Source organism: Narcine bancroftii, chromosome 6 (genome assembly GCF_036971445.1).
Source record: "Narcine bancroftii isolate sNarBan1 chromosome 6, sNarBan1.hap1, whole genome shotgun sequence".
Taxonomy (NCBI): domain Eukaryota; kingdom Metazoa; phylum Chordata; class Chondrichthyes; order Torpediniformes; family Narcinidae; genus Narcine; species Narcine bancroftii.
The window spans coordinates 149,978,709-149,992,216 of record NC_091474.1 but is presented as its reverse complement, the minus strand read 5'-3'; the positions used below and the strand labels follow the sequence as shown (position 1 = coordinate 149,992,216).

The 13,508-nt window shown below is 44.3% G+C and overlaps 1 protein-coding gene across 3 annotated transcripts in view; it reads left to right on the top strand.

The window, feature by feature from the left end:
* nbas (NBAS subunit of NRZ tethering complex) overlaps nt 1-13,508 on the top strand; it is a 292,652-nt gene that overhangs the window by 199,895 nt on the left and 79,249 nt on the right. For all 3 annotated transcript variants that reach the window (XR_011340415.1, XM_069886343.1, XM_069886344.1), the window contains exon 46: nt 3,306-3,508. Coding sequence is in view for 2 of the 3 variants with exons in the window: in XM_069886343.1 (XP_069742444.1) it covers nt 3,306-3,508 (203 nt within the window). In the remaining variant the exon portion in view is untranslated. The remainder of the gene's footprint in view (nt 1-3,305; nt 3,509-13,508) is intronic.

The following is a 13,508-nucleotide window of genomic DNA, read 5'->3' as shown; positions in this document are numbered from 1 at the left end:
CGTACCACTAACACTGATAGGAAGGATAAACTGTATTAAAATGAACATCTTCCCAAGGATACAATACCTATTTCAATCATTACCAATTCACCTAACAGAGAAATTCTTCAAGGAGCTAAAGAAAATAATAAGGAAATTCTTATGGAAAGGGGAAAAACCGAGGATAGCACTAGATAAATTAACAGAATGGTACAAACAATGTGGCTTACAACTACCAAACTTTAAGAATTATTATAGGGCAGCACAATTAAGATACCTATCAGATTTTTATCAAACAAGGGAAAAAAACAGATTGGACCAGATTAGAGCTAGATAAAATAGGGGAGAAGATACCTGAACATATACTATATAAGTGGGATGAAAAATTGGTGCAACATAGGAATTCACCAGTATTGCACCATCTGCTCAACATTTGGAAGAAGATTCATGTAGAAAGGAATAAAATAAATGATCAACTACCAAAATTAATATTGACACAAAATCAACGAATCCCTTTCACAATAGATAACCTTTCCTTCAGAGAATGAGAGAGAAAAGGGATCAAAAAAATAGAAAATTGTTTTTCAGGAAATAAATTATTATCTTTTGAACAAATGAAGGACAAATATAATATAACTCACGATACAAGGTTTGCATACCACCAACTGAAAACCTACTTGAAGGACAAATTGGGAAACAGTCTGAGGTTACCAGAAGGAAGAAATTTTGAATATGTGATTACAGACACAATGATAATTAAAAAATTTATAACAAACATTTACATCAAACTGCAAGAAAAGGAGAACGAGGAAACAAACTGTAAACCTAAACAAAAATGGGAACAAGATCTAAACATAAAGATAAAGAATGAAACATGGGAAAAGCTATGCTCCGGAATTATGAGAAATACGATAAACACGAGATTATGCATGATACAATATACAATATAACTGGATACATCACACCCCAAAAGTTAAATAAATGGGACCCAACAGTATCAGACAGATGTTTTTGCTGTAAAAAGGAAACGGGAACAACAATACATGCAATTTGAGCATGTGAGAAAGTGAAAAAATTTTGGGAAGATCTAAACCAGATTTTAAATAAAATCACAAAAAGCAATATACCAAAAAACCCAGAGATCTTCCTTCTAAGTAATATAAGAAATAAAGAATTTGGACTCGATTTGGATGGAGCACAAAAAAGATTTATTATGATAGCCCTAGCTGTAGCAAAAAAATGTATTATGTCAACCTGGAAATTAGAAGACAACTTGAGAATACAACAATGCTATATAGAAATGAATAAATGTATTCCATTAGAAAAAATAACATATAATTTAAGAAATAACATCACAATATTCGAACAAATATGGGAACCATACATGAAACACAATAGAGAAATCCTACCACGGACCTCCACCTCCTAAAATGACAGAAGAAGAAGACAACAAAATGAACAGACTCAGTCTGTAAAAGTAAAAGACACAAATTTCTTGTTTATTTTTATAAGTGATGACATTGTTTAACGTGCTTAATGTATCATATAGATTGAACTTTGAATAAATGGGAAGGGGGGTGATGGAGGGAAGGAAGGGAGGGGGAAAAAGGGGAGAAAATGACACAATATATTCAAGAGAAAAATGTCTATGATTTTTGGTCAGTATGGTTCATAGTGTGAAAAATAAAAAATGTTTTAAAAAAAAAAGTTTGTTGAGGATGTAATGAGTAGGATGAGTGAGGGGTGATCCAGTTGATCAATGGTGTTTGGATTCTTTTAAAAAACTTGATAAACAGTCAATTAAAATTTGAACCAATATATGAGATAGAGAGAGGCCTGGTAAACTGACAGTAAATTAGAGAATGGTTTTCAGGTAGTCAAGCTGTTTCTTTCTTTGGCTTGGCTTCGTGGACAAAGATTTATGGAGGGGTAATGTCCATGTCAGCTGCAGGCTCGTTTGTGGCTGACAAGTCCGATGCGGGACAGGTAGACACGGTTGCAGCGGTTGCAAGGGAAAATTGGTTGGTGGGGGTTGGGTGTTGGGTTTTTCCTCCTTTGTCTTTTGTCAGTGAGGTGGGCTCTGCGGTCTTCTTCAAAGGAGGTTGCTGCCCGCCGAATTGTGAGGCGCCAAGATGCACAGTTTGAGGCGATATCAGCCCACTGGCGGTGTTCAATGTGGCAGGCACCAAAAGCTTTCTTTAAGCAGTCCTTGTACCTCTTCCTTGGTGCACCTCTGTCTCGGTGGCCAGTGGAGAGCTCGCCATATAACACGATCTTGGGAAGGCGATGGTCCTCCATTCTGGAGACGTGACCTACCCAGCGCAGTTTGATCTTCAGCAGCGTGGATTCGATGCTATCGGCCTCTGCCATCTCGAGTACTTCGATGTTGGAGTCAAGCTGTAGTGAAGCTGTAAAGAGTGTGAAGCCAACTGTTAAGTTGATCGCTGTGATTTGAGGACTATCTGAGGAGGAGAGATTGTGTAACTTGGGCATGTACATCTGGGCATTTAGAAGGCTGAGAAGTAATGTTATCAAACCACGTACAATTAAAGGGCAGCACGACAATGTAGATGATTCCCCTTGGGAGGCAAATCTAAAACTAGAAGTAATACATTTTGAATAAATCTTTGCATTTATCTACCAGAGAGCAAGATGGAAGCAAAATTATCAACTTTGAGATAAAAAATATTTTTGATTCATAGGTACAGGCTGGAAATTGGAGCAAAAGCAAAATTTGATCAGCTGTTCTCTTATTGAATGGTAGAGCAAATTTCAGGAGCCATTTACCCAAACCAAGAACAGAATCCAGACTAACATATTTAGTGAACTATTGAATCCTATAAAAACCAAGATGCTATTATTAACACAGGGAGTCACTAAATGCCTTTCTACAAATGCTCCAAACAAATGAGTTCAGGTCAGTTAATACCACATGTTTGCCTTTTGCCTATTTTTATAAAATGTGCACAGGAACCCTTGTGATTAAAACAGCAATCTCCAAAAAGAAATCATCTGGTAATTATATTTATTTGTTGTTTTTGGAATCTTGTTGTGATTGGCTTCTGAATTTCACTGTTACTATAATGAATACATCAGAAAGCATTTTGTTGGTGAAATGAAATCTTAAGTATGCTTCAGTTGACAACTTACACTGTGCAACAAAATCTTTGCAGATGTCAGAAGCTCCTCTTAGAGGAGTACAGAAAGAGGAGAGTAGATGTTAACTGGAAAGACAACATTTTGGATATGTATCGGTTTCTAAGAAGACGCCTTAAATGGCTTAAATTAAACGTGAAACTCACAAAATCATTTTTTTAAATTTCCAGAGCCTTTTCCAAAAGTACTATCATTTGTATGACCTTTCAAGATCAGAGAGCACTAAGCTGCATGACCTGGCTGTTACTATGGTTCTCGATGGGCAGTCTCTTGATTTGATCCAGCGGTTGTTCCTGATTGCAGTAAAATCTGAAGACATATCACCTAAAGCTGTTGTACAAGATGCTGTGTTGAGAGTTATAAATCAGCTTAGGTAAGCTTGCAATAGAGTATATTTTCACATTCTGAAAATTAATATCCTTGTGCTTAAACCATTTTTCTACCATTACTCACTGACAGAATAATTTATTGTGATCTTTATTTGTATTGAATGCCAGTAGAGTTGGATTAAAATAAGGTTGGATACAAAAGTTTTTTTTAAATCTTAGTTTTGTGTTACTTTGGAGCTGCTATAATTTACCCAACCTATTATACAAATAATCAAAAGAATACACTCACTCATTTATCAGTACAAAATGGAGTTGAGTATCTTCATTTCTCCCAGCCAAAACAATGAAATCTTCATTTCATCAAAACACCACCAAGCCAAAAACCCCAAACCTTCTCATTGGCTCTCCACTACGCGGGCAATCTCAACCCTCTCAAACTCCTCCTCCTGTATCCAAGATCCATCACTGTGAATGCAGCCTTCTGAGCTGACCTGCGCACTGCCCTGGATACATCATCCATGTTGACCGGCACTGCTCCCAACCCCCCCCCCCCCCCCTCACCCCACCCCAAGTCATGCAAGGAGGTGATTGATTGAATTTGTCCTGCTAAATCACAGATTGGAGGCCTGACAGAGTGGCCCAACTTTATACAAGACTGCAAAGTTGGCAGTATATGCTCCAATTTGCAGGGGTGTGGCTGTTCATTCAACGTTTGCAGCAACGCAGAACATGGACCGTCAATATACGCCGGCTTCAATCTTTCAGTGGAGACGGTCAGTTTTCTCATTACTGGTAATCACTCATCTTCGGGTGGCGTTGTATGACCTCCAAAGATCCGTTGTAAATGGACGTACAGCGTCATGTAGAAGGAACACATCCATACAGTGTTGTAAGTAATCTGGCACATACACTGCAAGTGATGCATGTCACGTAGGTGTTGGTCTGAGCAACCGTGTGTTTTTCTGGATGGTCAACATAACTCACTGGATCATAGAGCACTGTCCCTGGACCTAGATTCACAAAATCATTGAGCAGTATCAGACTGGTGCTGTATACTATTTCTACCATGAGCATCCAGCAGTACGCATGATAAAGAGTATCAAGGGCAAACTCGTTCCACAGGGATGCATTGCCTCCTGCTGTAAATGCTGCTTTCGATTGGTAGTGGAAACCCGAAATAAGGTCGTTGAATTGCAGATATTCAGCCGTAGTCCAAATGTGGGTAGTGCCCAAAACATCAGTGAGAACTCGGAACAATGCCAACTTGAACTGAGACCCTCTGTCCATCATAATGGTGCCCAGAACACTGAAAGACAAAACCCAGTGATCCACAAAAGCCAGAGCGATTGTCTCCACAAAGATGTCAGTGAGAGGAATGGCCTCTTGCCATCTGCTAGCCCACTACTCACATATAAGCAGATGTGTATCCTCTGAACCCACAAAATCCAGATGTACATGCTAGAAATGGGAATCCAGAACAGCAAATCTCCCAGCCTAGATTTTGTGTGTTGACATAGCAAGCAGGTTCTCGCCCATAATCTGACATCCTGCTTAACATGAGACCAAGTAAGCTTTCCATAATCAGTTTGATCAACGCTCTTCTACCAGATTGAGACAGGTTATGATGATCCTTGAAAATCTCTTGTTACAATGCCGCTGGCACAGAAGGTCTAGGTGTCCCTGTGGAAAACCAGTGTGTCACCCAGTTCATCCAGGCACACATCTTATAGAGGAGACCTGTGTTGATCCAGTGATAATGGATGAGATCGGGATCAGTGTGTTGTGCACGAGCCATGGCAGTGAAATTGATGGTCTTCGTCATTCTTTGGCTTGGCTTCGCGGACGAAGATTTATGGAGGGGGTAAAAAGTCCACTGGCGGTGGTCAATGTGGCAGGCACCAAGAGATTTCTTTAGGCAGTCCTTGTACCTTTTCTTTGGTGCACCTCTGTCACGGTGGCCAGTGGAGAGCTCGCCATATAACACGATCTTGGGAAGGCGATGGTCCTCCATTCTGGAGACGTGACCCATCCAGCGCAGCTGGATCTTCAGCAGCGTGGACTCGATGCTGTCGACCTCTGCCATCTCGAGTACTTCGACGTTAGGGATGAAAGCGCTCCAATGGATGTTGAGGATGGAGCGGAGACAACGCTGGTGGAAGCGTTCTAGGAGCCGTAGGTGGTGCCGGTAGAGGACCCATGATTCGGAGCCGAACAGGAGTGTGGGTATGACAACGGCTCTGTATACGCTTATCTTTGTGAGGTTTTTCAGTTGGTTGTTTTTCCAGACTCTTTTGTGTAGTCTTCCAAAGGCGCTATTTGCCTTGGCGAGTCTGTTGTCTATCTCATTGTCGATCCTTGCATCTGATGAAATGGTGCAGCCGAGATAGGTAAACTGGTGGACCGTTTTGAGTTTTGTGTGCCCGATGGAGATGTGGGGGGGCTGGTAGTCATGGTGGGGAGCTGGCTGATGGAGGACCTCAGTTTTCTTCAGGCTGACTTCCAGGCCAAACATTTTGGCAGTTTCCGCAAAGCAGGACGTCAAGCGCTGAAGAGCTGGCTCTGAATGGGCAACTAAAGCGGCATCGTCTGCAAAGAGTAGTTCACGGACAAGTTTCTCTTGTGTCTTGGTGTGACCTTGCAGGCGCCTCAGATTGAAGAGACTGCCATCCGTGCGGTATCGGATGTAAACAGCGTCTTCATTGTTGGGGTCTTTCATGGCTTGGTTCAGCATCATGCTGAAGAAGATTGAAAAGAGGGTTGGTGCGAGAACACAGCCTTGCTTCACGCCATTGTTAATGGAGAAGGGTTCAGAGAGCTCATTGCTGTATCTGACCCGACCTTGTTGGTTTTCGTGCAATTGGATAACCATGTTGAGGAACTTTGGGGGACATCCGATGCGCTCTCATATTTGCCAAAGCCCTTTCCTGCTCACGGTGTCGAAGGCTTTGGTGAGGTCAACAAAGGTGATGTAGAGTCCCTTGTTTTGTTCTCTGCAATTTTCTTGGAGCTGTCTGAGGGCAAAGACCATGTCAGTAGTTCCTCTGTTTGCGCGAAAGCCGCACTGTGATTCTGGGAGAATATTCTCGGCGACACTAGGTATTATTCTATTTAGGGGAATCCTAGCGAACATTTTGCCTGCAATGGAGAGCAACGTGATTCCCCTGTAGTTTGAGCAGTCTGATTTCTCACCTTTGTTTTTGTACAGGGTGATGATGGTGGCATCACGAAGATCCTGAGGCAGTTTTCCTTGGTCCCAACAAAGCTTGAAAAACTCATGCAGTTTGGCATGCAGAGTTTTGCCGCCAGCCTTCCAGACCTCTGGGGGGATTCCATCCATACCTGCTGCTTTGCCACTTTTCAGTTGTTCGATTGCCTTATATGTCTCATCCAGGGTGAGAACCTCATCCAGCTCTAGCCTTAGGGGCTGTTGAGGGAGCTGGAGCAGGGCGGAATCTTGGACTGAGCGGTTGGCACTGAAAAGAGATTGGAAGTGTTCTGACCATCGGTTGAGGATGGAGATCTTGTCGCTGAGGAGGACTTTGCCGTCTGAGCTGCGCAGCGGGCTTTGGACTTGGGGTGAGGGGCCGTACACAGCCTTTAGAGCCTCGTAGAAACCCCTGAAGTCGCCAATGTCCGCGCTGAGCTGGGTTCGTTTGGCGAGGCTAGTCCACCACTCATTTTGGATCTCCTGGAGTTTGCGCTGAAGATGGCTGCATGCGCGACGGAAGGCTTGTTTCTTCTCTGGACAGGACGGCTTTGTAAGGTGAGCCTGGTGGGCAGCTCGCTTCTTTGCCAGCAGCTCCTGGATTTCCTGTCTGTTTTCGTCAAACCAGTCCTTGTTTTTCCTGGAGGAGAAGCCCAGTACCTCTTCAGTGGATTGCAGTACGGTAGTCTTCAACTGATCCCAGAGGGTTTCAGGGGACGGGTCCGTGAGGCGGGTTGCATCGTCGAGCTTTGCTTTGAGGTTTGCCTGGAAGTTTCCTCTCGCTTCGTCTGACTGCAGGTTTCCAACATTGAACCTCTTTCTGGGGGCTTTATTGTTCCTGGGCTTTGGCTTGAAGTGAAGGTTGAGCTTGCAGCGAACCAGCCGGTGGTCAGTGTGGCATTCCGCGCTAGGCATGACCCTGGTGTGGAGCACATCTCGTTTGTCACTTTCTCGCACCAGGATGTAGTCCAGGAGGTGCCAGTGTTTGGATCGGGGATGCATCCAGGTGGTCTTAAGGCTGTCCCTCTGCTGAAAAAGGGTGTTTGTAATGACAAGCCGCTGTTCTGCGCAGAGCTCCAACAGGAGGCGCCCGTTATCGTTGCACTTGCCGACGCCATGCTTGCCCAGGATTCCTGTCATGCTTGGACAGGGTTTTGGCCATGGCATTTGCCTTCGCTCAGATGTGTCGTATGTCCGAGGAAAATTGCAAGATAATGACCAAGTGCTAAATTTCCTATGATGAGTAGAGATGGATACTTGGACATGAGATAAGTGTAAGAGGCTGCTGGTCTTGATAAATGGTGAAAGGGCGACTTTCCAACAAAAACCAGAAACGTTTCACTGCGAGATAGATGGCTAGGAGTTCCTTCGAACGAGCTATATTTCAACTGAGCCGGTGACAGTTTGGCTGAAAAGATTGGGGAAGTTTCTAACTTCCCACTGGCTCTTTGTTCCAGTGCCCCTCCCAAGGCACTGACGGAGGCATCCATGGTAAGAGAGAGTAAGGTGGGCTTTTGGAATACAAGCATTGTGGCATTCTCAAGTGAAGTCTTCATATTGTTGAAAGCACGAATAGGATCGTCGCCCAAACTCAATGTTTTTTAAAAACTGACTTATTGGATCCCTTAAATTGTTCAGTATGGGGTAAGAGAGACGCTCCTGTATTTGGCAGGAAATGGCGATTAAAAATGTCGAAACTGGCCAAATGTAATTGAAAATCTTGTATTTTTTGCACTTTTACCATGGCAGGTAATTCTATGTCCCAAAAATATACGTTCAGCAGCACCAAAAACACTTTTATTCAGATTGATCACAATGCCACATTCATCCAGTCTCTCGATCAGTGATATGAAATGATGCTTGTGTTCCTCTTCATCCACGCTCACTGCAAGAATGTCGTCGATGTAGACATGTACAAAATCAAGGCTGCAGAATACGTGGTCCATAAAATGCTAGAATGTCTGAACTGTATTCCACAAACCAAATGGCATTCGTAGCAACTGTAACATGCCGAAAGGAATAATTACTGCTGACTTGGCAACATTGGAAGGCACCAGTGAAATCTGATAGTAAGCTTTCACCAGGTCTATTTTTTGCAAATACACATTTGTCGTGCAGGTTCATTGAGGAATCTTACAAGTTGGGATTGTTGTATCAGTCAGGAATGGTGGAATTATTGAATCCACAATAAGCACCACAAGGCCGCCAATCCCCAGGAGAATTCTTTGAAACCATATGCAATACCCAGCAGCTATCAGATCTGCGAACTATCCCCAGCTCCTGCACATGGTCAAATTCCACTTTCTTGATTTTAAGTTGATCCAGGGGTAATATATGAACTCGTGCTGCAACTGGAGGACCCTAGATCTCTATGTGGTGGTTCAGCATGTTTAGTATCCCCGTGGCAAGACTATGGGGTCACTAGATGAGGGAAATGTTTGAGTAATACTCAGAAAGAGCTGGAGCTAGTTTGGAGACTCGTCAGGTGGGTGACAACATCGGAGGGGCGACAAATGCAGCTAACTTGCATTACAAGAGCTGCGATCCACAACACAGTGATTCTTTAAATCCAACAGCAGTGGAAAAAATGTGACAGAAAATCCACCTCCAAAATGGAATTTGCCTAATTTTCAACCATGAAAACCCACCGAATCGGTTGTTGAGACTGAAATCCAGCGTGAGTGACCTATGGTCATATGTATGAACATGAGAATCATTTGCAGCCGACAGAACACATGATGTGTTAGGGTGTCTGTGCTCTTCAGGGGTTGGGGGGACCACAGAAATTTCTGCACTGAAATTGACAAGAAATTGAATGCCCGACAGGTGGTCTTTGAGGAAGAGACGGCGGCTGAAGTGCCCATAAGCTTCTATTGCCTCTACCACTGGACCTGGTCATCGCCACTCGTAGAAGTCACAAGGTGGCTGACATGACCAGGTGGCAACACCAAATTTCCGGTGCATCCAACAAATAAACTGCCCAATGTTTTTACCGCGTCCTCAATCAGCACGATTCTAACTTGGTTGACTGGAGTAACTCTGTTGGGTGGTTAAAGCCTGGACTTGAGTAGTGAGGGCTGATATTTGCTGGTCCAATTCAGAAACCCTTGGGGTCACCGCTTGTAGATGCTATAATTTACCCGATATACACATTATCAAAAGAATACACTCATTTGTTCTTCAGTATAAATTGGAGTCAACCATCTTTATACCTCCTGGTCACAACAATGAAATCTTAATTCAACCCAAACACCACACAGCCAAAACATCCCTGACCTTCTCATTGGCTCTCTGCCACATGGGTGATCTCAGTGCTTTCAATCTCCTCCTGCATCCGAGATCCATCACAGTAATCACAGTCTTCTGAACCAACCTGCGCATGTGCACTACTACTCCTGTACCTCGCCCCGGACACATCATCAGTGGTGACCAGCACCGCTCCTGATGCAGTTAAGTACGCGACCGCGAAAACTTGTATGTTATGCCATTTAATGTTATCCTTTGATATGTTGAAATCTCCAGGGATTTTGCTTTGTTCCATTTTCATTCCCCATTACAATGCACTGTGAATGGTGCTTTTTGAAGAAACCTCAAGTTTAAGCAAGAATGCCGTGTTCACTTTTACTGTCATAATTTGCTAATTATAAAATGTTTTTAATGGTTAATACCAAATCTTGTATAAATATTTTAAAATCATTATCTCTAAATGATAGCTTCTGATGGCAAATTTACTGTTAAACCTATTTAGAGAACTGCTGGAGCCATCAACTATCAGGGTTGGAAAGAAGTTTACACTAACAATGCTATTGCAAGGAGAATTCCATTGAACTCCATTGACAGCTGATACACTGTTCCATGAAATGGATTGATTTGGGCATCTTTAAATTTTAAATTCTTGTTTTGATGTCTAAATGCTTCCAATGTAAAATTATTTTAAATATCCAGTTCAAGAGATGCTTTCTTCGTTGTTGAAATTTAATCAAGTGATTTGAAGGTTTAATTTTGAGAATTTCTACTTTGTATTTGTTTTACTTTTTGGAAGCTGGGTGACCTTGATGAGATTGACAATAAATGTTGGTCTTAATTGCCCTTAGGGAGGTGGGGGAAGTGGTGATGAATTGCTTCCTTCAGCTGACACAGTAATTCTGGTGAAAATACTCCCATAATGTTTTTGGGAATTTCAGAATTTAGACCTCCATGATAATGAAGAAACAAAGATCTATTTCAAGGACAAGGTGGTGTATGACTTGATGGGTAAATGAAAGTCATGGCATTTGAATTGAACTGCTTATTGTCACGTGTATCAGGATTCAATATTTTGTGTGCCGTCAAGGCAAGTCAGCCCATCCTTAAGTACCACATGAAAAAAAAGTGCAGGGTGTAGTGTTAAAACAAGTCAGGATACAGGGTATTCTTTGGCTTGGCTTCGCGGACGAAGATTTATGGAGGGGGTAAATGTCCACGTCAGCTGCAGGCTCGTTTGTGGCTGACAAGTCCGATGCGGGACAGGCAGACACGGTTGCAGCGGTTGCAGGGGAAAATTGGTTGGTTGGGATTGGGTGTTGGGTTTTTCCTCCTTTGTCTTTTGTCAGTGAGGTGGACTCTGTGGTCTTCTTCAAAGGAGGTTGCTGCCCGCCGAACTGTGAGGCGCCAAGATGCACGGTTTGAGGCGATATCAGCCCACTGGCAGTGGTCAATGTGGCAGGCACCAAGAGATTTCTTTAGGCAGTCCTTGTACCTCTTCTTTGGTGCACCTCTGTCACGGTGGCCAGTGGAGAGCTCGCCATATAACACGATCTTGGGAAGGCGATGGTCCTCCATTCTGGAGACGTGACCCACCCAGCGCTGCTGGATCTTCAGCAGCGTGGACTCGATGCTGTCGGCCTCTGCCATCTCGAGTACTTCGACGTTAGGGATGAAGGCGCTCCAATGAATGTTGAGGATGGAGCGGAGACAACACTGGTGGAAGCGTTCTAGGAGCCGTAGGTGATGCCGGTAGAGAACCCATGATTCAGAGCCGAACAGGAGTGTGGGTATGACAACGGCTCTGTATACGCTTATCTTTGTGAGGTTTTTCAGTTGGTTGTTTTTCTAGACTCTTTTGTGTAGTCTTCCAAAGGCGCTATTTGCCTTGGCGAGTCTGTTGTCTATCTCATTGTCGATCATGCATCTGATGAAATGGTGCAGCCGAGATAGGTAAACTGGTTGACCGTTTTGAGTTTTGTGTGCCCGATGGAGATGTGGGGGGGCTGGTAGTCATGGTGGGGAGCTGGCTGATGGAGGACCTCAGTTTTCTTCAGGCTGACTTCCAGGCCAAACATTTTGGCAGTTTCCGCAAAACAGGATGTAAAGCGCTGAAGAGCTGGCTCTGAATGGGCAACTAAAGCGGCATCGTCTGCAAAGAGTAGTTCACGGACACATTTCTCTTGTGTCTTGGTGTGAGTTTGCAGGCGCCTCAGATTGAAGAGACTGCCATCCGTGCGGTACCGGATGTAAACAGCATCTTCATTGTTGAGGTCTTTCATGGCTTGGTTCAGCATCATGCTGAAGAAGATTGAAAAGAGGGTTGGTGCGAGAACACAGCCTTGCTTCACGCCATTGTTAATGGAGAAGTGTTCAGAGAGCTCATTGCTGTATCTGACCCGACCTTGTTGGTTTTCGTGCAGTTGGATAACCATGTTGAGGAACTTTGGGGGGCATCCGATGCGCTCTAGTATTTGCCAAAGCCCTTTCCTGCTCACGGTGTCGAAGGCTTTGGTGAGGTCAACAAAGGTGATGTAGAGTCCTTTGTTTTGTTCTCTGCACTTTTCTTGGAGCTGTCTGAGGGCAAAGACCATGTCAGTAGTTCCTCTGTTTGCGCGAAAGCCGCACTGTGATTCTGGGAGAATATTCTCCGCGACACTAGGTATTATTCTATTTAGGGGAATCCTAGCGAAGATTTTGCCTGCAATGAAGAGCAGCGTGATTCCCCTGTAGTTTGAGCAGTCTGATTTCTCGCCTTTGTTTTTGTACAGGGTGATGATGATGGCATTTCGAAGGTCCTGAGGCAGTTTTCCTTGGTCCCAACAAAGCTTGAAAAACTCATGCAGTTTGACATGCAGAGTTTTGCCGCCAGCCTTCCAGACCTCGGGGGGGATTCCATCCATACCTGCTGCTTTGCCACTTTTCAGTTGTTCAATTGCCTTATATGTCTCATCCTGGGTGAGGACCTCATCCAGCTCTAGCCTTAGGGGCTGTTGAGGGAGCTTGAGCAGGGCGGAATCTTGGACTGAGCGGTTGGCACTGAAAAGAGATTGGAAGTGTTCTGACCATCGGTTGAGGATGGAGATCTTGTCGCTGAGGAGGACTTTGCCGTCTGAGCTGCGCAGCGGGCTTTGGACTTGGGGTGAGGGGCCGTACACAGCCTTTAGAGCCTCGTAGAAACCCCTGAAGTCGCCAATGTCCGCGCTGAGCTGGGTTCGTTTGGCGAGGCTAGTCCACCACTCATTTTGGATCTCCTGGAGTTTGCGCTGAAGATGGCTGCATGCGCGACGGAAGGCTTGTTTCTTCTCTGGACAGGACGGCTTTGTAAGGTGAGCCTGGTGGGCAGCTCGCTTCTTTGCCAGCAGCTCCTGGATTTCCTGGCTGTTATCATCGAACCAGTCCTTGTTTTTCCTGGAGGAGAAGCGCAGTACCTCTTCAGTGGATTTCAGTATGGTAGTCTTCAACTGATCCCAGAGGGTTTCAGGGGACGAGTCCGTGAGGCGGATTGCATCGTCGAGCTTTGCTTTGAGGTTTGCCTGGAAGTTTCTTCTCACTTCGTCTGACTGCAGGTTTCCAACATTGAACCTCTTTCTGGG